We start from the raw sequence: 26,118 nt of genomic DNA, 5'->3' as shown, positions 1-26,118 counted from the left end.
AGACTGCAACTCTTTTTATTTCTCAGGTAACCAATTACAAGGTGCGAAACTCAAAAATATGAACCTTTGGAAGTGGTGACGACTAAAACAAGAACCGAAACAAGAAATTTGCCAAATTCTGATATAATCTTTACTTACGGTTAAAAACTGATTTTTCGCACCTTTCCGAACTTATAAGCCTCTAACATAGTTGATTGTCTACAGATTTCCAGTGGACTAATTTTCAATGTCATAATTTTATTAGATACAAAAATAATAATAATTAGCGCATACAATTCTGTTAGTTGTTTGGCCGAGCTCCTCCTTCTATATGTGATATACATCTTGATGTTGTTCCACAAATAGAGGGACTCACAATTTTAAGCCGACTCTGAACGGCAGATATTTTTTATGAGGAGCTTTTTCATGGTAGAAATGCACTCAGAGGTTTGCCATTGCCTGTTGAAGGGCGACCGCTATTAGAAGCAACTTTTTCCATAAATCCGGGTTTCATGCACGGAGATTCGAACCTAGGCACTCCCGAATGGTAGTCACGCACCCACTCATTCGGCTATGACGGCTAACAAAATAATTTTATTGATGACAACAACAAGATACGCGAAATTAGGAAATATCAAATATCTTCTTTTCAAAATGCAGAACATATACAAAATTAGCCTACATATATCTGTTACCAACGAAAAATTCACTTCCAATTAAAATTAGCAAAATATTGTCATATAAAAAAGTAATACAGAAAAACTAAAATTAAGTAAAAAAAAGTAAAATTTCGTGTCCGATTTTTTGTGTCCTCAACTGTACATGTAAATATGTATGTACATTCATACCTAAACAAGCTCTATTACAAACATGACTTATAAAAGTTCAGATTGCTTACCTCATACCAAGTTATCGCCAACCGAGTTAGGTTTTGTGCAAAACACAAAAAAACAAACTAAATCCATTACGAGAGACATACAGTTCTTTATTGATAGAAGTGGTGTTCAAACAATCATTGAAGAACTTGGACCACATGACTACAAATCTAGCGAAATAGCCCTTTATTTAATTCTTTTTTCTCGTATTGATTCCAAGTGTGTGCTACAAAGTTTTTAGTGTTCCCTTAATTGATTTGATAAAGGAACTGCGATACGATAAGAGAGTCGAGTCACGTGAAACGAACGTGCCCTATAGGGCGCAAGGAATACTGGGTTGGGTTAGGCTGAATAGGCTGGCTGAAGAAAGCTGCACTCAAGTAGTCTCTTGTGCGCTAGATATTTGTGCATATGTATTTGTTAGAGTCAGCAATAGTGCGCACTAGGCTTTGTTGTCTAGGTTTAAAATGATATGAACTCAAGTGGTCCTTGTTTGGAATATTGACTTACGTTCTTTAGTCCAAATGTTTATTGCAAAACAATTTTTGAGTGTAGACGGTGTTAGGAGAGTTTGTTGTTGAGTTTGGATAAATGAAGTATTGAGTAACTGCCTCTACAAAAATATGAGAAGACATCAACCACGCATATTGGTTAGCACACTGCAGGCAAGCGTTCTCAGAGCTTTATTGCAATTCTAGATTTTTTATTATTTGCAAATTTTAATCCCATTTCTGGGGAGCCAGATTGATATAATCGAAAAGCTTTTCGAGCTATTAGGCCTGATATTAGACACTGATGAACCACCCACTGCTTATTTGTATTTGGCTCACTTTTATTAGGGAAATTCCTAAACCCTATGGTATCACATCACAAGATCCACAGATTGAGCTAAGGCTGTAGTCTCATAATCGTGCTTCCGTAAAAAAGCTTAGGTTCATTTCAATACCTACGACAACCTTAACCCTGCGTTGAGCCCAGGGTGTGGCTTTTTCTTTTTTAACATATTTGTGAATTGAATTTAACATATTTCTATTATAGCTAACCACTTGAGCTTCCAGGTAACTTCCTAAAATTTAATTTTTTTAGCGATTTATGGATAAGAATAATCCTCGATCAGGACGAAAAAAGGCCAGACCTGGGTGGCCAACCGAAGATTTTAAAAAAGGTGTCCAACGGAAGGATGATTACACTCAAAACTGCAATTCTCATTTGTACTGATGTTCACCTTATAGTAAAAAAAAAAAATTAAAAAATTATAAAAAATAAAAATTTATAAAAAATAAAAATTTATACAAATTTAAAATTTATAAAAAATATTTAAAAATTTATAAAAAATTAAAATAACAAAAATACTAGTCCCCTATCACTCTTAGGCTTATATCAGTTCGTCACATTGTTTTCTCAATTTTCTTCCCGAAATTATGACACTTTTGTTCGGAAAGTGCCTTCCCTGATGCTGAGTACAATGTTTCGTTGTGAGATGTTGCCAAATTTCGCCTGATGTTATGGAACATCTATGAATACTTGGTACAGTGGCGGTCAAAATAAAAAGCAAAGCGACTTCGACTATATAAAAAAATATAATTCAACACAATAAAAACTATGTAAACTCGAAGTTTCAAACTTTATTAAAAAAATGTTCATAAAAATTTCCTTCAATGTTCCTATATCCCGGGACCGAGATTGAGGTAACGTTAAGGTTTTCGTTCGAGGTGGTTAGGCTATTTCTGCTTTGTTTCACACGTTTAGAGGTTATTGTAGCCGAATTCAGAGCCTGGATTGTAGCTTGACTAACGTCAAGAATAGTCATATTGCATTTAAAAGAGAAGATTGCGATTAGTAGCGCTACAGGATTCCCTTATTGCCAATACTTCCACCTGGAAGATACTGCAGGTATTAAGAAGACGTGCAGATTTTTCTAATCTAAGTTTATGAGAATATATACCAGCTCCAATACCACAATCAATTTTTAAACCATCTGTAGTGTCGAAGTTGTTTAGTAAAATCCCTTACTCCATTGCTCCCGAGATGGGAAGAGAGTGGCGAAATTCCTATTGAATGTCTTGTGATGATGTAATCAATCCTCCCCGAGGTGAACTGACCATACGTTTTTTCACACCAGCGGCCCGCTTGATATGGAGATCTGCCGGATTAACATGCGTCAGTGCATTAAGCCCCTCTCTAAGATATAATCGAGATGCACCAACCGTAATTTCACATGAGACTAGTAGTAGGGTTTGGTACCTTGTATCTGGTGGTAAAAAACATGGTGCTTTCAAACTTATGTCAAACCACCATATTTCTTCCACCGTGTTTAACTGTTTTGAGCAGGTTGTTCTATTGAAACTCTTTTTTTTTTTGGCTTTCGCCAAATCTTTTGTGCTCCATCTGACCCAAATAAATTGAATTTTGATTCATCACTAAATATGGTGGTGTTCTAAAAAGCATTGGGTTATTGAAATGCTGTTTAGCAAATTCCAGCCTCTTTTTCTTATTTACCTTCGAAATGAAGGGTTTGCGTCCACGAATCCGGCCATGATACCCAACCTTAAATAGGGTATTCCGAACAGTTTGGGGATTTAAATTGATTTCAAATGAATTTTGCTGGGTATCGCACAATTTGACAGCCGAAGTTTTTGGATTTTGTGTCACCGTGGAACACTTGGGCGGCCAGATCTGCTCTCCGGAGCTATTTTGCCAGTAATGCAATAATGCATAACGATGTTTCGAACGCTGGACCAGGATTTATCGACAAGTTTGCCAATTTCGCCAATTACAAATAAGTAAAAAGCAGGAGTGAAAATAAGGGGAGTTTATCGTAACGACGCCAAAAGCATAAGCTAACATAAAGAATGTGCCAATACTTTTTTGATGTGAATTTGTGCCTCACTTTACCTTTCAAGGTTAAGCTTGTAAACCTAAGTCGATATTATTTTTTTTTTGTTCAGATATATAATAAATAAATAAATAAAAATAAATAAATAATTGGCGCGTACACTTCTGTTAGGTGTTTGGCCGAGCTCCTCCTCCTATTTGTGGTGTGCGTCTTGGTGTTGTTCCACAAATGGAGGGACCTACAGTTTCAAGCAGACTCCGAACGGTAGATATTTTTATGAGGAGCTTTTTCAATGCAGAAATACACTCGGAGGTTTGCCATTGCCTGCCGAGGGGCGACCGCTATTAGAAAAATATTTTTATTAATATTGCTTTCACCGAGATTCGAACCAACGACCTCTCAGTGAATTCTGAATGGTGATCACGCACCAACCCATTCGGCTACGGCGGCCGCGTTTTCTATTTTTTAATACTTTCATTAGAAGAATAGTTATAGCACTGAGAACTTTGATTTTTCGAGTGTGCCAATACTTTTTTGACTCACTACACTTTACACTTTTGTTCAACACAGTATTAGTGTATACCAGGCAGACAAACATTATTTCATATGTAACAGGAGAGTGGCATTCAACGGTACATGCACATAAACATACATACGTATATACGTACAGCGAGAGAGAAAAATGAAAATCTGCACTTATGCGCTCAATAACAGTGAAAATTTAGCAGACATTGCAATACGAGCTGCTTAGGCAAAAACAACGTCACAACAAATCAGTAAACAGTATTATTGAAACAAAAAAAAAAAAAAAAAACAACACAAAAGGAAAACAATAAATTGACGACAACAAATACACATGTAAAATATTAAATTTATAAATTATCTGCAATAAATTGCTAACATCGGAAATATCAATAATTTTTAGCAGTATTAAATTTTTTTTAAGAATTTCTGAATTTTTTGCAAATTTTTTCAAATTTTTGCAAAATAAAGTTAATAATTTTTTAAGGTAAGTATGATGATAAAATTGAAAATAATTTAATTCGGGTTAACGAAAAGAGTACAGAACTTGAACGTAAACAATTAGTTTTTTTTTTCATGCTTACAAAAGGTAGCACACATTTGGCGCTGAACCGGGAGATAAATAGAGAGTTCGTGTAAGTATGAACATGAATGAGCATACAATTATAACTAAAGCTGCGATTATTGGTGCCGTACCTTAGCCATAACCGTAACCATAGCAATCAGCTGCTCTGATCAAGCATATGGGAATCTCTGTAAACGATTATAGGTGCCGCACCATAAGTCCATAACCATAACCGTGGCCGCATGTATCTATTGAATTTGGGGTTTCCTCCCGTAACCGTAAGCAGCTGTGAAATACTTTACATTTGTTTTGGATTCGCGATAAAAATTTGAATATTTGAAATGAACGACAAAACAATTAAGGGGGGATTCAAAAAATCGATTTTTTCGTGGATTTTTTTGGGAAGGAAAGAAATATTCGATTGAAACGAAACTTTCTGGTTTTATTGTTATATATTTCAACAGTCTTGTAAAATTTTTCATTCAAATATTATGCCATATTATGCCTGGTACAAGCATTTTGCCGAGGCGCCTCGGGTGTGCATGTGTCGTACGGCGGGAAAGATGCAGGTCGCAATTTTCATCTGAAACCAAAAACCCAAAAAGTTTTTATTTTGGTATAAACAAAAAGTGAGAAATTCAACAATTATTCGCTAATTAAAAAAAAAATTATTTTTTTTGGAAAAACAAATTCACTTTAGATTGTTTAAAAAATGGGTTAATCATAACTTTCCTAAAGGTTTTTAGGTTCAACTAGAAGATAATTTAATTCCGAATACAATCAATGTTATCTCGTCAATAGGACGTTTAACTTTTTCCCTATCTTTCCCGCCAATTAGGAAAAATCGCCAAAAAAAAAAACAAAACCGAGAAATCGCACTTCGAGCGATCCGGCCACACGTATGAATACCTGCTCGACGCTTTCTCACAATTTCTTCCGGAACTCCGAAAATATTTTGAACACATTCTTGGATAGTTTGGGAAGACATTTATGCAAACAAAAAATCGATTTTTTGAAGCCTCTAAAGCAGGCTCCCCCTTAATTGACTCAGTCGAAAATTACCCATGTTTTTATGACAAAATGCAAATGTTGCCATTAATTCTACTTCAATATCAGCTGTTCACGGTTACGGCATGACTAATCGACAAATGCTGTAATTTTGCGGCTATGGTTATGGTTGCGGTTACGGTGCTAGGGTTACGGCACCACTAATTGCAGCTTAACTTAAGGCCGAGTTAGTCCAGAATCTGTTTCCGTAACTTTACTTAACTGTATTTGTCAATCTGCTATATGGAAAGCTGTGTAAACGATTAATCAAAACTAACACAGCTCACCATAAGAATCTAAAGAACCTGTACAAGCAAAATATATCAAAAAATTTAATTCCATGCGTTGAATGACGAAAAAATTAAAACCCAATAAAAAAGTAAAAAGTTGAGTAAACGTTGCCAATTTCTTACGGTCGTTTTTTAAGGGGTTAGGGGTAGTCAGAGTCTTCAAAAAAATGGATTTTGGTTTTGTATTTTCTTAAAGTATAATATCTTGAAAATAAATAAATCCGACAAATACTTTTCGAGTTATGCAACAAATAAGCAAAACTTTGAATGCGTTTTTCTCAAACTGGTGATCACAGGATTTTCGTTTTTCAAAAATTTGGATTTTTTTTATTTTATTTATTATTTTATTAATTGTCGGTTTTTTTTCTCGAAAATCTGAAGAATATTAACTGAGGCCGCCATATTGTTAATTTTGAAAAAACAAAAAATCGATCAGGCACAAGTTTATTTGATTGATTTTAAATGAATCTCCAAGGACTTGTGATGATCACCGTCCCTTGCGGAGAAACGGGCTCCACACAAACAGCGATAAATTTTACAATTATTATTTTTTTTTTTTTTTGAAATTTTGCTAAAGTCAAGTAGAAGCACGATGTATTAATGCTATGTTTTTATTTTTGTAAAATAAAGCAATTGACTAGTAAAAAAAAGTTATTGAAAATCATCTTTTTTTCGGACCTCTGACTACCACTAACCCCTTGAATGCCTAATGCATCATGAAAGCTGCCGTCCGTCACAGCAATGGCATGCCCGGAGACTAAATACACTCCTCCTCGGTTCTTATGATAATTTAAGTTAAGTTACGGATATTAATTCTGGACTAGGAGGCCTTAAGTGAACACAAAAATAAAAAACCCAAAAATGAACAAACAAATTTCAAAAAAGTCTAGGCTGAGAAACATACCTTGAAGCCGGTATGGCACGGATGAGATGCGTCGAATGTTGCATTGCTGCCGAGCCGTGATGATGGCCATGTCCGTGATGGTGATGATGATGGTGACTAGCATGGTGATGACCACTGTTACTACCGCTGCTGCTGTTGCTATTGCCAATGCTAAGGTTGGTGGCAGTGTTGTTGTTGTGCATGATATCACTACCGCTGCTGTTGCCTGGACTACCGCTGCTGCTACCGCTGCTGCTACTGCTGCTGCTGCTACTACTGCTACTGGCACCACTACCGCAGGCCGTGTGCTGCATTTGTTGTTGTTGTTGCTGTTGCTGAACTTCTAGATGTTGATCGAAACCAAAACCACTGTCATTCGAATTGTCGCAGGGTGGCGGATGCGGCCGTTGGGGTAAACGTTTGCCAGGCACCAATTTTCCAGGACCAATCTAATAAAATTAAGTTAAAAAAATATATAAAATGAAAAAAATGTATGCTTGTATGTATTGGAAGTATGAGTAAACTCTTAAATTGAAAAAGCAGCACTCTTTGAATGGAGCTCCAAAATAAAAAAGCTTTACCACCAACAATTAAGTAGTTCTTATTTTTGCACGAACTTTTAAAACGACCCTCGTAAATATTGGGTAGTCGAAAAAGTCTTTTCGTATTTGTAATCAAACTTCAACTCTTTTTTTTTTATATTTATAATGAACTTTATTAAACCAAATATGTACCATTTTGGTCGACCACCTTTTGCCATTTTTCTTCTAGAGACATTATTCCATCAGTGTAAAACTTTTGTGGTTTCTCGGCGAAAAACTGTGACAAGTAATTTCACAGGCTTCTCTTGAAGCCAACTTTACTCCATTAAGGGAGTTCTGCATTGACCGAAACAAATGGTAGTCCGATGGTGCAAGGTCAGGGCTATATGGTGGATGCATCAAAACTTCCCAGCCAAGCTCTCCCAGTTTGGCCGAGTCATCAAAGATGTGTGTGGCCTAGCGTTGTCCTGATGGAAGACAGCGCCCTTTCTGCTGATCAGTTCTGGCCGTTTTTTTCGATTGCTTGCTTCAATTTCATCAGTTGTTGACAATAAAGTGTAGAATCAATCGCTCGAGCAGGCTGGAGCAATTCGTAGTGGATGATTCCTTTCCAATCCCACCAAACACACAGCATAACCTTTCGAGGCGTCAATCCTGGCTTTGCGACAATTTGTTGAGCTTCACCACCCTTGCACCATGATCTTTTTCGCACATTATTGTCGTATTTGATCCACTTTTCGTCTCCTGTTACCATTCGCTTCAGAAATGGTTCGATTTCATTTCGTTTCAGCAAAGAATCGCAGATGTTAATTCGGTCCATTCAATTTTTCACAGACAATTCATGTGGTACCCAAACATCGAGCTTCTTTTTGTAACCAGCCTTTTTTAAATGGTTCAAAACCGTTTGATGATGAATGTTTAGTGTCTTGGCGATGTCATGGCAGCTTATGTGACGGTCCTGGTATATCTTTTCCATAATTTCATCGACTTTTTCAAAGATAGGTCGACCGGAGCGAGGTGCATCTTTCACATCGAAATTTCCAGAACGGAAGCGAGCGAACCCTTGTAGTGCTACACGAACTGATACAGCATCGTTCCCTTTTTTATACAAAAATTTCAAAATATAGCGAATTTCTTCATTATTTTCACTCATTTTTGAACAGCTATAACTTTTTTCCAACTTCTCCGAATTGAATTTTTTTTTTTGGTTAAATGAAGCTTAAAATGTCACCTTTCTAACACCATTTGATATGACACAATGGTAGCACTGGAGATAGATGACTGCAGCGACATCTATTGACAAAATACGAAAATACTTTTTAGACTACCCACTATATGTAATGGCCTGGAATTAATGCGAGTGCAAATTTTGCAACTTTTTGACTTTTTCATTAATAAAAATACAGAATTTTTCAAAATTCATTGCTGGCTTATTGCCTTTGCCAATGAAAGTATTCGATTCGATTCTCTTTAAGTCTTTAAAAAGCGATTGTCCATCGTTCTCTAAAAAAACGTTGCCCTTTAAGGATTAGAAATAATAAGAAAATATTGGGCATTCCTTAGACTATTGCACTCCGCATTTTGAGCGTATTCGTAAGCTCGATTCAAAATTTGTGCCACAAAAACTAACAGACGACAAAGTAGCAAATTATTGGGTTACACCATTTGGAAGCCCGCGACTACTATATACTATCCATTCGATAGCTTCTGTACTATGACCCCCAACCTAAAGAAAATTTCAAATTCTTTCCTTTTTTTGTTTGGAATGCTACATTTTTTTTTTTATAAAAGCATAGCAAAGATGAGCTGGCTACACCGGAGATCCTGGAGACGGTTTCATCGCTAAATGAGAGGATTGGGGTTCCCTTGAGAACCTGTGGCCTGCAACTGGAAAGATGGGCCTCGCGTCAACTCAGCAAGCGCTGAACGCGCAAACGTGCAAAGTCGCGACATTCCTCTGGTCACGGGTAGATCGGGGACGCTCGAAGAAACTTCTAAGCGTAAGAAAACTGCAGCTCTCGAATTTGGTAGGTATCCTTACCGGGCATTGCCCGTTAGGTGTCCATGCGGTGAGGCTTGAAATTTGCTTCAAGTCGTTTCTGTAGAAGCTGTCCACCTTCGTCTCAGCTGCCTTTCTCTCGTCGGACAAAGATTCAGACATCTGAGCTCTTACTTTTTTGCTGCATCTGCGATTTAGCAGGTTTAAATATCCCACATCTGGTGAAATTCATCAGTAGCTTGAAGCGGTTAATACGAACGTAAATCGCCACTGTTGGTCGTCATCCTCTAATCTAAAGCCACTTCTTCCTTTTTTCTATCTGTCTGGTACCTTCTCCTTTTCCCATCCCCCTCCCCGGTATGGTATCACAACGGACAAATTTCGAATATTTGTCCAAGTGGACCCCTCTATAGGTCAACAAAAATTATCAAATCTAAGATTCCAACTTTATAAGGATGTTGACCTAAACGTCAAGTTTTTTTCTACATTTCATTTGACTTTTTTCAATTTCAGCCTAACCCAATTTGAACCATGGAAAGATACACAATCGAGCAACGCGTTAAAGTTATTCAGGCTTATTATGAAAACGGGCGTTCAAATCAAAACGGGCGTTTGAAGAAAATCATCTTCAGTGATAAGGCACATTTTCGCCTCAGTGGATTCGTCAATGAGCAGAATTGCCGCATTTGGGCGAATGATAATCCAAAAGTGATTGCCGAAAAACCAATGCACCCACAAAGAGTGACTGTTTGGTACGGTTTATGGGCCAGCGGCATCATTGGGGCGTATTTTTTCCACAATTAGGCCGGTCAGGCAGTTACTGTGAATAGTGTTCCCTATCGTGAGATGATAACCAACTTTTTATGGCCCGAATTGGAAGATATGGATATGGACGATATGTGGTTTCAACAGGACTTGTCACGCAGCTAACGAAACAATGGCTCTTTTGCGCGAAAAATTTGATGGCCGAATAATCTCACGTCGCGGAGATGTCAATTGGCCGCCAAGATTATGAGATTTCACACCGTTGGACTTCTTTCTTTGGGGTTATTTGAAAGAAAAGGTGTACGTCGATAAGCCAGCAACTATTGAAGAGCTAAAGGATGAGATAATTCGGCACATTAATGACATAGAACCTCAATTATGCCTCAGCGTCATCGAAAAATTGGACCATCGGATGGAGTGTGCCGGCGGCCATTTGGCCGATATTTTGTTCCATATTGAGCCATACCAATATTATTATAATAAAGAGAAATGACTACAATTTCCTAAAAAAATTGTATTTTATTCAAAATCAACACCGACCCTTGAAACTTAACCACCCTTTACAAAAATTAGAACAAAATCCATTAATTTTTCAGCCCAATTTCATTTTAATTAGAATTTCCGAAAGATTTTTGGTATGCAGTTTTATAGCCCATTCAATTTTAGTACCATAAAGCGTAATTTTGAAGTTGCTTTAAAATTCCATTGATTTTTTAGAATTTTTAAAGCATGAAACTTTTTTTATATGGGGCAAAATGCGCAACACCGTCAGGGAATTGGGATGAAAAAATGTGTGAAATTTTCCTAATTTTGTATAAAATTTTAAGATTAGAATTTTTTATATGGTTTCTGTTAGACAATGAGCTATTTTTTTATAAACAAATAATGAGTATCCAAGTTGTCATCCGAGGCTTTGTTTTGTGTTTTCATTGGGGAGATTTTTATGTGGCGGATCCCAAACCAAACGTTGGCTCGCTCTCGGACTGGTGTTCGTAAGGATACTTGGACTAATCCCGGAAGTTGTGAGCTGCTTGAACCATATGTAGAAGAATCATCCTGGCCGCTCCCAATTGAATGGCGATCAGTAACTTTCCGCACTTGTGTGGACTTCTACATATGGAACCATCCTCTGAAAGTATTCGCTGCGGTACCAGCTGGTGGTAGCAGAGGAAGAAGAAGGCCTCCTCTGAGTTGGAAAGATCAGGTGGAGAAGGACTTGTTGTGTTCAACTGGAGCCGGTTAGCACGAAAAAGAAACGACTTGTTAAATTCGGCCAAAATCGCGTAAGCGGTTATCACGCCAACCAAGAAGAAGGAGAATGAGTATTCAAAACAAAAAAGCAAAAATAATCAAAACTGATCAAAAAGTTGTACAGAAAAACGTGAAAAATTGTATAATGAAGCAGCAGATGAAAATATTGGTTGATAAAAAATATACGCTCGTTTTTTTTTTTAATACAGGGTATATGTACCACTCAGATTGCCTACATAGAGATAGTCCGCCAAATTTGTGATTGTCAATATTTAGCTGCTTTAAGCAAAACTTGTCAGATTAAAATCAGAAAAGGTGGGTGCACGCATTAGACAATAGTGAGGCATGTAGAAATTAGTATTCATCGCGAAAATTCACATTGCGCTGTGATATATGCATAGTAGATATATATTATATTTAGTACCAATTTTGAATCCATTTCAAGTCTTTCCGTCTCATGTAAGCCGCAGTCAGATCTCAAAAAAGTCGCGGCTTGGTGTGATAAAAATCGCCTTTACCTAAATTTTAGGAAATGTTTTCAGAAATTATTTTCTAAGTCTAGGCAAGTATTTGTCACCTCATATTTAATTAAGTAATCTTGTCATTTGTTATTTATTAGGTGAGCAACAAAGTTCCCGCTGTTTGTCAATAGATGCCTAGTCGATTCTAACATAACCTAAACGTCATTAATCAAACTTAGACATATGGTAAACAAACTGCTTCGACACATTAGTGATTTTTTTTTGTATAATATACTTTCAGTTTTTTGAAAATGTCTGATTTTGTGCCGAATAATCGTCATTTGCGGGAAGTGTTGATTTTCCTCTTTCATTCGAAAAAAACGAAAAACGGCGGCTGAAGCGCATCGAGAGCTACAAAAAGTTTATGGAGATGCTGCTTATAGTAAAACAACGTGCCGAGATTGATTCCGTCGCTTCAAAGACGGTGATTTTAATGTTGACGACCGTCCGCGTGAAGGAAGACCAAAACCTTCGAAGACGCTGAATAGGAGGCATTGCTCAATGAGGATCCGTGTCAAACGCAAGAAGAGCTTGCTTCAGTATTAGGAGTTACCCGCCAGTACATTTCCAAGCGATTGCATGCTTTGCGAATGATTCAGAAACAGTCGACTTGGGTTCTTATGCTGAACGTCGTTTTTTCGCCTGTGAACAACTACTCCAGCGGCAAAAAAGGAAGGGTTTTCTTCATCGCATCGTGACGGGTGATGAAAAATGGATTCATTACAGCAATCCAAAGAAAAGAGAGTCATGGGGACTGCCTGGACATGCTTCTACGTCGTCGCCTCGGCCGAATATTCACGCTGCGAAGGTTATGCTATGTATTTGGTGGGACCAAGTTGGTGTTATTTATTATGAACTGTTAAAACCAAGCGAAACCATCACTGGGGATCGGTATCGACTTCAATTGATGCGATTGAGCCGAGCACTGCGCGAGAAACGGCCGCAATACGCGGAGAGGTATGAAAAAGTGATTCTACAACATGACAACGCTCGACCTCACGCTGTCAAACCCGTTAAAACCTGCCTGGAAACACTGAATTGGGAGACCCTACCCCACCCGCCATATTCTCCAGATATTGCGCCGTCCGATTATCACCTGTTCCGATCGATGGCACATGGTCTAGCTGACCATGCAACAGTTCCATTCATATGAAGACATCAAAAAATGGCTTGATCCGTGGATTACCTCAAAAGATTAACAGTTTTACTGCGACGCTATACGAGATGTACCAGAAAGATGGGAAAAAGTATTAGCCAGCGATGGGCAATACTTTCAATGATTCACTTGTAACCATTTTTTCAGAATAAAGTTGTCTTTTCATCAAAAATACAGTGAGAACTTAGTTGCTCACCTAATATGTGGCTGCAACTTATGCACCTTTTTTACTTTTCCTATTATTAAAAATACTGAATTTTTTGAAATTCATTGCTTGCTTAGGCCATTGAAAATATTCGGCGCGATTCGGCCCAGGGCGCATTCAGTAAAGGAAGTGGCTCTAGACCTACAACAACGTTTTTGTAAGTTTTTCATGCCAAAGTATTGGTAAAGAGAAAACAAAGAATGAATTCGCCTTGTTTCATTCTATGCTGACAGCCACATGGACGCGGCGAAAAAAAAAACAAATCAGCTGATTTACCGATACTACCTTCAATAGTTCCGCCTTGCTTCGCGGTTAAAAATCACTGCTATGAATAAAGTTTCAGTTCAGCGTATAATTTTTGATTCAAAATTCCTATTTCTGAATCATTTAAATGAATGAATTTCTAATTCATGATTGAGTGTTTACTGATCCATATACGTTAAAGTTACTATTTACCTCACTCGTGCAATCTAAGTAGGAATATGCTGTCTCTATATGGAGCCCGCATCAATTTTGCCATATTCGTAGGCTTGAGCGTATTCAAAAGAAGTTTAGCTCATCCTCTACGTTAAACGCGCTCGAACTTTGAAATAAAATAAGACAAATAATTTGCATAGTTCTAGTATACTCGAGATGACGAAACCCTCGAGTTTCTCATCAAATAAATTCAACATTTCCTGTGCAGTTGGGGAACAAAACTTTGAGAATTTCCTGGCGTTAATGAATGGTGCTGCGTTCTCTATGGTTAAATGTCACGGCAATGGAAAGTTAACACGATGTACAGAAAACAGAGGTGTGAATAGCGAGAACACAGAGGTGTCAGACCGCTAACCGGCTCTCAGCGATTTTGAAAGAATGCGCTGATTGGCTAGCGTAACCGGAATCAAGACAGCGGTTTGTTCACGAAAAAACTGAGATTGTGTTGGTGATATGCGCTCTCTTACTTCATTATACTCTTACTTTACTACCGTCAGAGCAACAACTGATTGGACGAGAGTGTGAATACGTGTGAAATGAGCGCTGCTGCCGACTACCCGGTGACATGGCAGCCGAAGTTATTCTCACAATTTTGTTTCGGATGCTCAAATCTGGTAATCTAACATCCTTGCAATTTTAAGTATTAACGCCAAATTTGACAGCTGTAGCTTTACCAAAACGGCCATGAAAAGCGCATCTATTGAGAATCCGTTTATGTGAGCCTAAGAGAAATTATTTTATAAGTTAATGTCCGTTCGCTCAGAGTCAGAGCAGCGATTCAAATTTTTTTTTTTTACGCTCAAAGTTAATTTTACATTTTGATGGTTGTGGTGCAGGCTGCTTGAAATTATAATATAATAAACTAATATGTTACATTGTATGAGTACATACCCGTGAAACCGAGTGCAGTTTACCAGGTATCGCCTTGCCCGGATAACGTTTTGAGGGCGTACGAAAACCTTTTCGCTGGATGCGTGCAGTCATCGTTGATGCGGTAGCCATGGTCATGCGCATGCCTACAAAAACAAAAAATCAAATAGAAGAGTACGGGATTAATATAAAAATAAATAATATATGAAACTTATCAAAACTTATCACTAGCTTTATCAGACGTGACTGAAGGTCCAGGGCCAACAAAGAATTGAAAATCGTTGAAAGTAAGGGATTGAAGAGAAGTGAAAAATATGTATAAACAGACAACATTTAAAGCGTTGATAAAAAACGTAAGTACAACGCCCTCAAGCAAAAGCAGTAACTTAAAATATATATATACGTACGTAAATAACTTTGTATGTATACTCGTACATTTGCTATGTAAAGTAGTTACATACATATGTATGCATGTACCACATCGTGATATGACAGCTTCTGTTATCTCAGAACCAAGTTTCAGTGATGCCTAAAGCAGGGCGCTTCTCAGAGTGCAGACAGTCGTTGAAAGTATGATTGCAATGAACAATCAGTAAACAAATGTGCGTGTGTGTGTATGTGTGTATATGCGAATATGTCGAGAGTAACCTATCACGAACAAAAGCGATGGCACCACGCCAGCTCCCAACGATAATCAATGAGTTTTTAATTGTCTCATAGAACGTAAGTGCTTATATATGCATATGTACATACATACATTCACACATGCTTGAGATGAGGTGGGTGCTCAATAACGGATAGAAAGCAAACTCTAACAGTTGGGGCAGCTACTAACAGCTTAATAAGTAAATACACTTGTGCTCACATTAATTAAGTCTTTGGGTACATTTGACGTATGAATGTCAAGCGTCAAGCATTTATTTGGGAAAATTCGTACATGACGTTCTGATACGTCGTTTCCAATACACAGTCTCATAACGGCAGAAACAGAGAATATACATATTTTACCAGAGTGATAGCAACAGTTTTGAAGAATTAGTGATTTTCGTCAATATGATGAAGAATTTTTTAGTAATCCTTTAATCGTTTTGACAAATATCACACACTTCAAAATTGTTAATACTTTGCCTTTTGTTATAAATGGGACTTATTTTTTTTTTAAATAAAATTAATTGCATAAAGTTACCTAAATATAATATAGGAGTGTATACCTGTCAAAAGTCCTGTAATAAGTTCTGTTACAAATGAAGTCTGTTATCGATACGAAATTATAAAAATTTTTTAATGAAGTTAATTTTATCTATTATGCGATGAACCCAAAAATATTGTTTTTTACAAGCGAAATTTACCACGAAACTGGGTATAATTTATGAGTAGACAATGCATACGCAAAAATAACGGTACTTTTTCCTGCGAATTTATTCTCCCCGTATGCATTGTAAAATTTGTCACAGAATTTATGGCAAGACTAAGTATACGAGGCAAGGTGGCATAATATTTTATAAATCGACACAAATATGCGCATACGCTGACGACATTCTGATTCTTGCGCGAAATAGGGAGGCTCTTCGGGACGTTTTCATACGCTTAGTGCAAGCTACAAGACCAGCGGGCTTCAACATAAATGAAGAAAAGACGAAGAACATGACAAGATCCTTTCATAATAGTCACGTCAGAATCAGAAGTTATGTTTTCATGCAAGTTGATGCAAGAGTTTAAATAAATACTTAGGCGTAGTACTCAGCATAAATAAGGGTATGCCCTTATCTATACAATACCGTATCCAGGCAGCTAACAGAGCATACTATTGCCATATCAAATTTATGAAGTCTTTAGTGATATAAAAGGAACAAAAACTCCAGATGTAGAAAACTATAATAAGACCGGTTCATACCTACGGCTGTGAAACATGGGTCCTTAAAGTTAATATTTGAAGCAAATCCTGAAGGAGCAAGGAGAGGCCGGCCAAGGAGACGATAGTTGCAAGGCATAGAAGACGATATACGAAAGATGAAAATCTCACAACATAGAGCGAAAGCGGACTGTTGAGAATAATGGAGGCGTTATGTAGGGGAGGCAATGGTCCACCCAGGAATGTAATGCCAAGATGATGATGAAATATCATATATGAGAGGGGCTTCAATAAGTACCCGTGTTAGAAATGAAGACACAATCTTTTAAAAAAAAAAAATATTTTTTTTTAGAATATAGCCTCCTTTTAGAAAGATACACTTCTCCCATAGATATAGTACAAAGCTGCCAAATTCACACTAATCTATCAACCAGTCTGAAATTTGTTTTGCCGTCGTTTGGTAGATGGCAGCACACGATGCTAACAAACTTTGCTCAGGAATGCGTACTTATTGAACCGCCCTCTTATATCATGAAATAAATTAATTCTAGCATAAAATCTACTGCTTTTAATTGCCGCAAAATTAATTGAATTAAAATAAAATTAATAAATCAAAATTTCTATCAAATAAATGTGTACCCAAAGGGTTAAGACACTTTTTACAATACTCGCCATATTTTATATGTTAATATGTCATAGTTCATAAAAAAATCCTTGTAAATCAAAGTTTCAAACTTTGCACAACATTCACGAAAATTTCAAAATTCAAAAAAAAAAAAAAAAATGGTCATCTAAATTTTAATCTTTTTTAACTAAATCTTTCGAAAAATTTGAGATTGAGGTTTTATAGGTCATTCAATATCCCTTTCGTGACGGATGCTATATACGGCAGCCACTTTTTGGTCCACAGAGGCTGACGTCGCTTATGCACGGTAGTTATATATAATTTACAGCGCCTGACGCAGCCTAGATACGCCAGTCACCTAACGGTTTGAAGTAACGGACGCCGTCTAGATAGTCGCAAAGTAGGGTTGGTACAGGTGTGCCGCCGTTAAAATAATATTAGTATATCAATCCGTAAAAAGAAAATTTGTGTTTTTCGAAGTTTTTTTCAGTTCTTCGCTCATTTTTAAATTTTTTTTTTCGCTAAGGTGTTGAACATTTTCTTTCACATAAAACAATCTTCGATGGTGCGTTTTATATGGAAAAAAAATTGTCAACATTGTATGCAAAAAAATATTGCCAAATTCAGCGCAATTTTTGAGCGACTTCAAACTTGCACTAGAATTGAATGGGCTATTTTTTTTTATAAATTTTATACAAAAAAATTGACAATTGGTCGCGCTTCCATTAGTTTGCACACAGGTGTATGGTATGTCTGCATAAAATTCGCTCCGCTCAGAAGAATACTTCACTAAACTAATTTTTTTCTATGCGATTACAAACTATTTTTCTCCCATACATAAATCGAACAGCCCTAATGTACGTATGCTGCTGATTATAAATATATTAACATGCACTTGTAAATAATGTTAATTAAAATGTGCACTATTGTTATTAGCGAAGATTATTTATTATGATTATGCCTACGTATATTTGATGTATTCGTAATTTTACAGCTATAATCGGCATTAATTGTTGTTTTCGAACCGCAAGTGAGTGATTGTTAGCTGTAAATTAAATCCGAATATAATTGAACCGAACCAATGGGTGCTTTTACAAATACTATACACATATGTGTGTATGCATGTAAGTGTAAGTATGTGCAAATATATACACACATGTGTACATAAGTATAAATTCAATGATGTACTCATCTGCGTAGAGAGGAGATAGGAATCAGTAATGCTTTTAGAAGAACTCAAACACATACATACCAACAAATGTATTAAAGGCAAAATATAATTTGCAGTTGAGAGATGATGAAAAATGCACAGCCAGTTATAGTTTATATGAATTTTTAATCAGAAATATTATATTATATTTTTAAATAGGTTATATTTTAGCATTAAAATTATAAAAATAAATAAAATATTTTTAAGCTTAAAAAAAATTAAAGGTTATCATCTAATTCTACTCAACTCATTGGTGGTCTCCTGCTTTGGCTGGAAGTGTGACCACGAACAAATGATTATTTTAAAAGGCCATGCGCAGCCTGCCTAGCAATTAATTTATGCGATACTGATTAGCATCAGTTGTATTACCAATGACCCAAATCGAAAGCGTAATTATTTAATCTGCGATGTTCCGTATTATTTACAAAACTATCGATTTATCGAAAACTAAAAAGTCGATTTTTTCCGAACGCAAATAATACAAAAGGTAGTGAGGAGCATGTAAAATTTCGTATTCCAATGTAAAATCAAAATAGGTATGCTTCCATGGTGTTATTAGTTTCTTTTTTCTTTTTTTAGGGGAGCCGGCTTCACAAAATCGATTTTTTTTTTGCATAAATGTCTTTCCAAACTATCCAAGAATGTGTCCTCAATATTTCAGAAGCAAATTCAAAATATTTTCGAAGTTACAGAAGAAATTGTGACCAAGCGTCGAGCAGGTATACGAGCGGCCGGATCGCTCGAAGTGCGATTTCTCGGTTTTTTTATTTTTCCTAATTGGCGTTAAAGATAGGGAAAAATTTAACATCCTATTGAAACGAGATAACATTGATTGTATTCGGAATTAAATTCTCTTCTAGTTGAACCTTAAAAACCTTAAGAAAGTTGTGATTAACCCACTTTTTAAACAATCTAAAGCGAATTTGTTAATTTTTAAAAATTATTTTCTGTTTTTAATTAGCGAAAAATTGTTGAATTTCTCAATTTTTGTTTAATCTGCATCTTTCCCGCCGCACGACAAATGCACACTCGAGACGCCTCGGCAAAATGCTTGTACCAGGCATAATATGACATATATGTATATTAATGAAAAAAATTGAGAAGACTGTTGAAATATATTACAATAAAACCTGAAAGTTTCGTTTCAATCAAATATTTATTTCCTTCCCAAAAAATCCACGAAAAAATCGATTTTTTGAAGCCTCTAAAGCAAGCTTCCCCCCTTAAATAAAACATGTTATTTACCAATAAAAAAATATATAAAAAATTTTTCTGTAATGGAAATACTATAAAATATATTTTTATATTTTAATACAATAATTTTTTGGTTGCATCAAATAAGCTGTGAGTCACTGTTTGTAAGCTTGCGCTCAAAATAATAAAATGCCGTATTCCGCTCGAATCGCTTTTGTAAAATGTAGGTAATGTAATGTTATGAAAAATTTGCCTACAAAAACAAAGAACTATGAGAAAGGGGAATAGTTTGCTAGTTCAGTGAAAAAAAAACAATAAAACTAAATCTCAGAAAAGAGCTTGAAAATTCAAGTCTACTACTCAACAACTGATTCTCTAAAATACATTAAGAACCGAGCAACGGTATACACAATCTTGTTGTATTCTCTCAATACTGGATTTGAAGTACTCACCTTCAACGCTTCTTTTAAGCCAGTCAAAAAAAAAAAACAAAAAACTATTCATTCTACATAACAGAAGTCTATAAATAACAGGTAGTAAATAACATAACAGAAGTCTGTAAATAACAGGCCGATTCTTAGAAAATAATTTATTAAACCAAATACTTAGTTATTCCTATTTATTTAACAGACTTTTATGGATATGTAGACAATTATAAAATTAAATCAAAGGGGGGAAAAAACAACAAAAATCGTAGACTTAAATACATTAGCAAATTTGTACTAATTCACTTATAAGTAAATATAGGAAGTGGCTCAAGTGTACGAGTATACTATCAAATGGTGACTCAAGTGTCATCTGACTTCATTTCGCACACATTTTAGCAGATCACGATTCATTTAAATGTGCAGCTCATTAAGATGTTGATAATATGAACTGTGAATTAATTAATTTTTTTTTTTTTTTTTTTTAAGATAATAATGGCTTCAAAATCTAGTTAATCTGCGAAACACAATTCCTATGAATTTACGTCGGGTATGTGTACCAAGAGAACTTCAAACTGAGAAAGAATAACAGGAAAATCAGAACTAAGTTCATCGGCACCGTACAAGCAGGCTTGAGAAGAATCTGTGAAACAAAGAGAGATCTTGAAAATAAAGAGAGAGAAAAATATTTGAAAAAAAGCAGGTACTTGGATACAAACTCTCAGCACCTCTCAACTTCTTAGCTTTCCTGCTTTCGTGGTGCTAAGATTTAGGCTTTTTGACTCCCATTTCTTTGCTACGCCTGCTTATAGTAGGCTTTGATATTAGCCACCTGATGAACTGCATCGGCAGCAAGAAGCGATTAGAACAACCATAGCTCAGTCATCGCCACAGATCCCCCTTTCCGTTTGCCCTATTCGTTCCCTCCTCCTTATTTTCCCTGCAATGATATCACAAAGGACGAATTTGATTTCTTCGGCCAAGTGTGCCCTCTCTCTAGACAACCAGTAAACCTAACTTAACCTAGATAGAAATATGGACTAGGGCGGTCCATATTAATCGCACATTTTAAAATGAATTGAAGGAGTCTCCGATCGGAGTACAACCCTTAAACTAATTTTTCTACTACAGGGTGGTTAATCTAGCATTTGAAATTTAATTTAAATCGCTATGAATAAAAGATGCATTGGAAAGATTAAAAATTGCGATTAAACATGGAGCAAAAATTCATTCAAATGACATCCATGGCTGACTTTACAGTAGTCCATTCATTCTCTCCATCTAATTTTCCAGTGCATTTACGCGACATTCGGTTTTTATTATCTCACAAATGGCAGCTTCGATTTCAAGTTTCAACACGTGGATCGTCTCTGTAATGTTGGCGTAACATTTATTTCAAACAATACCCCACAAAAAAATCGTTTAACAGAGCAAAATCGCAGTGTCGCAGTTGTTATTGTAGTAGCATAAACATTCCCCATACTACATGTACGGAGAATGCTGCTGGAGTGAACGGATATAAATCCGGGTCGTTTCGGTAACGTGGCACCGGCTGTCGTAGGTTCTCGGTTACCATCACCGATTCGGCTGATTATTCGATATTCGATTTTCTCAACTTTGCTTAAATGAAAGGCGAGTATTTAGCTATCAAAGGTATTTCAAATTCACAAATTCCTCTGCACAAAAAAAAAAGTAAAAATAAAATTTTACGACAAAAATTTAAAATTAAAAAAAAAAAAAAAAAAAAATTTACAATAAAAATTTAAAATTTTTCAAAAACAATTTTACAACAAAAACTTAAAATTTTTCAAAAAAAAAATTTACAACAAAAATTTAAAATTTTTCAAAAAAAAATTTGACAACAAAAATTTAAAATTTTTCAAAAAAAATTGTACACCAAATTTTAAAATTTTTCAAAAAAAATGTTCCAACAAAAATTAAAAATAAAAAAAAAAACATTTTACAACAAAAATTTTAAATTTGTCTAATTTTTTTTTTTTTTAATTTTTTACCTCTTACAAAAAATTTAAACAGCAAATATGTATATAGGTACTTTTCAATTTCTTTGTTTGGTTATCAAAAAAATGTTTACTACAAAAATTCCCCGAGTGGAATTTTACTCATTAAAGGATATATAATAATAAACATCCTATCAAAAAGAAAACAAAACATGCAGAAAGAGCAACAAATACAGGTGCAAAGATGGGCTATGATTTGAAAAAATGCAGACATCAAAGAAAACGACACAAAAAATCGCGGGAAATGCTAAAAAATCTAAAGAAGTAGAACGCAAAAGTTAGACAAAATAAAAATTTAGATAAATAGTCATATAAAATTTTGTATTTGCTTAAACACAACGCTACACATTAAACGAATACATTAATATAACCATTTGTGCATTTGTATGAGTATTGTACGATATTTGTTAGTTGTTGTCAAATTCCGCTATTTAATCGCTATGCAAACGTAAATAAATTTTTTGTTCAATAAATAATTAACAATTGTATGTTATTTCTAGCAGACGGCGTTGTCCCGAATGATTGGGCAAGGCATGTCGGCTGCTATGTTAAACCGATCACCGTTGTGTGTACGAATCCACATTCTCAGAGGAGAAATGTAATATTAAAATGTTGGAGAAGTTGCCTATCAATAACGGTCTGCCCCTTAACAGGTAGTGGTGGCAAAGCATATTTCACGGAAAACCTACAAACATAAAACGGGGAAGCAAGCAGGTAATTTCTAAGAAATCTGGAATAAGCAAATAATTAAAAACAAAACAAAAGCGATTTTGTTTTTGTTCCTTTACATTTATAAATCAATTTCTGCTATAATAATTTTTTCTATTGTACAATTTCTTGAAATTTTTGGCAATCGCAAAGTGCGCTTTATCTCTCGGCGGTGATATAGAGTTTGTTAATAAGTATGTATGTATGTACGTAATCACCTACTATGTACTCGTATACATGCACGCTTTTATAGATTTGGAGTGTTTGCATGTTAATGTGTTAAAAGCTTATCAGCATATTAGCCATCGCAAATGAGTTCACTCTGTCAGTTCAGTTGTGATTTCGATTAGATTGGCTTGGCCCACACTTGATATTCAATGCGAATTAATATTACTAATCATATTCTGGCGCCAGCAACAACAACTCACATACATACTCAGACTTATACTCACGAAAAAAGGCTCGTCAATATCGCTCGAACCATCTAACGTTGATTGTACGCTAATATGCGACTTATTACCATCATTTGTATAATTAGTAGATAAACTTTAAGTTTTTCTTGCCCAAAAACTCAGCCAACCAACCACACGTGATATCTTCATGGTTTCCAAGAAACTCCTAAGCTGATAAAAGCCAATAGAGTAACTGAAAGTAGGCAATGGCTTTTTGGGGTGTCAATATCGGGATCCCGCAATGATTTTTGCTTTTTTTTGTTTTTTGACGTGTAAAAAAGCAGAATGCTGTGCAAACAAATTTGCTAATTCGAGAGAATTTTTTATTAACGAAATATGCGCACAATTAAGCGAAGAAGTGGGCAAAAATCACTAAGGTGAGAGCATAAATATTTAAGCGACATAAGAAATAAACCTGTGTATGGATGCATACAGCTAGAATTTTCAAAAACTTTATTTTTTTTATTTTATTTTCTTAATGTATGTATAGGGTGGGCCATGTAAAATTTTCTTTTTGAATCGGCTATAAAAAAAGAACTAATCAATATTTTTTCAAACTTTTTTTTTTATTTCGAAGATTGAACATTGTCATTTATGAATGAAAAATAATATCGTTCAAATGACTGCCACGACTGGCTTTACAGCAGGCCATTCGATCAACCCAATGTTTAAGCACATTTTCGATTGTTTGGGTTCCAATTTCATGAATGGCAACTTCGATTTCGTGTTTTAAAGCATCAATCGTCTATGAATGGTTCGCATAGCATTTGTCCTTAACGGCTCCCCACAAAAACAGTTCAACACGCTTAAATCACAGCTCCGAGGTGGCCAATTGATATCGGAATTTCGGCTGATTATTCGGTTTTCAAAAACGGTAGCATATATTTCAGAATGCACACAGAAACTTTAACATCGTTCCGGTGAATATTTTCGAAGTTACAAGCAAAATTTGGAAAAGCGTTTCAGAGATGTTTTACCCTCTGTAAAGTGCTTTTCAAACTTTAAACGCATTTTGCTCAAAACAGTGTTTGTGAAGTCGGTACACACGATTTCTCAAAAACAGCTGAACCGATCGTCTTGAAATTTTAACACAACCTTCTCAAATATATTCTCCAGGTGATAATCGAAGGAATAAGAATTCTGATGATTTTTTCTATTTTTTTAGGCAACTGTGCGCGAACATTTTTGGACAAAATTCAATTTTTTTTCCTATAGCTGCCATTTTATCAAAAATTAAAATTTTGACCATTCCTTCGATTAATACCTAGTTTTATCTATCCACAAAAGGAATCTAATTGGTTTTCGGATTTCAGAGAATCCAAACCGGAGATTTTTTTTTCTCTTGTTTTTTGTCCACCGCCGAACGCTTTTTTTGGAGGACGCTTGGGAGATCATCTGCAGCAGCCGTGCACTTCAATATTTTCACTAACTTTACGTGCTATAATTAACTTTAAAGTAGACATGATTTGAATAATAAAAAATTGTATTTGTTTAATAAAATCAGTCTTTGTAAAAAATTCTCAAAAAAACGTGATTTTTCAGCCTTACAAGTGTATTATAACCCCTTAAATTTTCTTTTTTTTTCAATTTCCAAATAAAACCGGCTTATTTAAAAAATTATTCAGTTCGGTTAAAGGATTACATACGTCCAGAATTACAAAAAAAAAAAAACCGATTTTTTTTAACAGATTATTATTCTTTATAGCTTTAGACGTATTTCTGTGGAAATTGGTTGCAAAAATTTCCCATAGATACAAAGTTATGGTAGAAAATGTGACTGCCCGACGAGAGTTTGATGCGCATAGGGAGCTGTCCTTCGTTTGAGGACTTGAAAATTTAAACTCGTTTTTCGTGAAACTACTTTTTCCGGCACGGTCTGCATGATAACTCATACAGTTTTTAATACTTTTCAATTTCAATTTATTTGATTTGTTTAGTACATAGTAAGACAAAGTCTTGGGGTAGTACATCTTCTTATAATTCTAGAATACGAGGATGGTATACATACATAAAAATGCTACTTAAATTTTAAAACTATTTTAACTATTAAACTTATAGACTAAAACTTAGAATATTAAGTGAGAAAAAGAGAAATATGGTGAGAATGGGAGAAGGGAAGGGGAATTAAAGGTTAGAAGTAGTTAGAAACTGCAGTTTTAAAAAACCTTGCTTGTTTTATAAGCTTTATTGTAGTTGTACTTTTTTTAAAATGCCGTTAACTGCCAAATTTTTATATATTTTTTAAAACTTTTTGTTTACTTTTTACAGATCCATCAACATTTCAAGAAGAAATGATGCAGACCGTGCAGCAACTTCTTTTTCATTGTACTTTGGGTCACGTGATTTTTTGTATACTAATTTTTGTACAGAAAAATTACAAAAAATTTTTTTATAAAGTTTAAGTACTAATAAACAATGTATAACATTTTTTTATATTTATTTCTATTGTTCATCCTTCGAAAAACAGTTTTTCTTTTAGCGCATTTTTGGCGCTGCTGAGCGTATGTAACCTCTTAAGTAAAATTTTCTTCATTACACTTTTTCAAATGTAAGAACATTTAATTTCGAGATTCAACTCGGGGTCCCGAAAATAGAAGCAGTTGCCGTAATAGGTATTTATATGTATACGTTTGTTTTTTTGTATGTTTCCTTTTTTACGCTTACAACTCCGATAATTTGGCTGTAGTCAAAAGCGGCACAGATAGCGAATTCTGAACACGCATTGATTAAAAAAAATTTTTAGGTATGTAATTTACTTTTTTTTATTAATTCATAAAATTTAATTTTCGGCACGGAATTTGGGATCCCGAAATCAGTCTTCAGCAAACTTAATAATAATACACAATATATA

The 26,118-nt window shown here is 35.3% G+C and overlaps 1 protein-coding gene and 1 long non-coding RNA gene across 6 annotated transcripts in view; one reads left to right on the top strand and one right to left on the bottom strand.

The window, feature by feature from the left end:
* LOC128857242 (nuclear factor of activated T-cells 5) overlaps positions 1-26,118 on the bottom strand; it is an 85,000-nt gene that overhangs the window by 41,719 nt on the left and 17,163 nt on the right. For 3 of the 5 annotated variants that reach the window (XM_054092897.1, XM_054092896.1, XM_054092900.1), the window contains 2 exons: positions 14,805-14,929; positions 7,019-7,446 (listed from right to left, as the gene is read on the bottom strand). In XM_054092897.1, the coding sequence (XP_053948872.1) occupies positions 7,019-7,446; positions 14,805-14,929 (553 nt within the window). The other 2 variants (XM_054092898.1, XM_054092899.1) reach the window with 2 other exon arrangements.
* Positions 14,834-25,978, top strand: LOC128857244 (uncharacterized). The gene is made up of 4 exons (XR_008453905.1): positions 14,834-14,957; positions 15,015-15,136; positions 22,608-22,821; positions 25,536-25,978. It is a non-coding gene; the product is annotated as an uncharacterized LOC128857244 (long non-coding RNA).

Source organism: Anastrepha ludens, chromosome 3, assembly GCF_028408465.1.
Source record: "Anastrepha ludens isolate Willacy chromosome 3, idAnaLude1.1, whole genome shotgun sequence".
Taxonomy (NCBI): Eukaryota; Metazoa; Arthropoda; class Insecta; order Diptera; family Tephritidae; genus Anastrepha; species Anastrepha ludens.
This window is presented reverse-complemented; position numbering and strand designations above follow the sequence as displayed.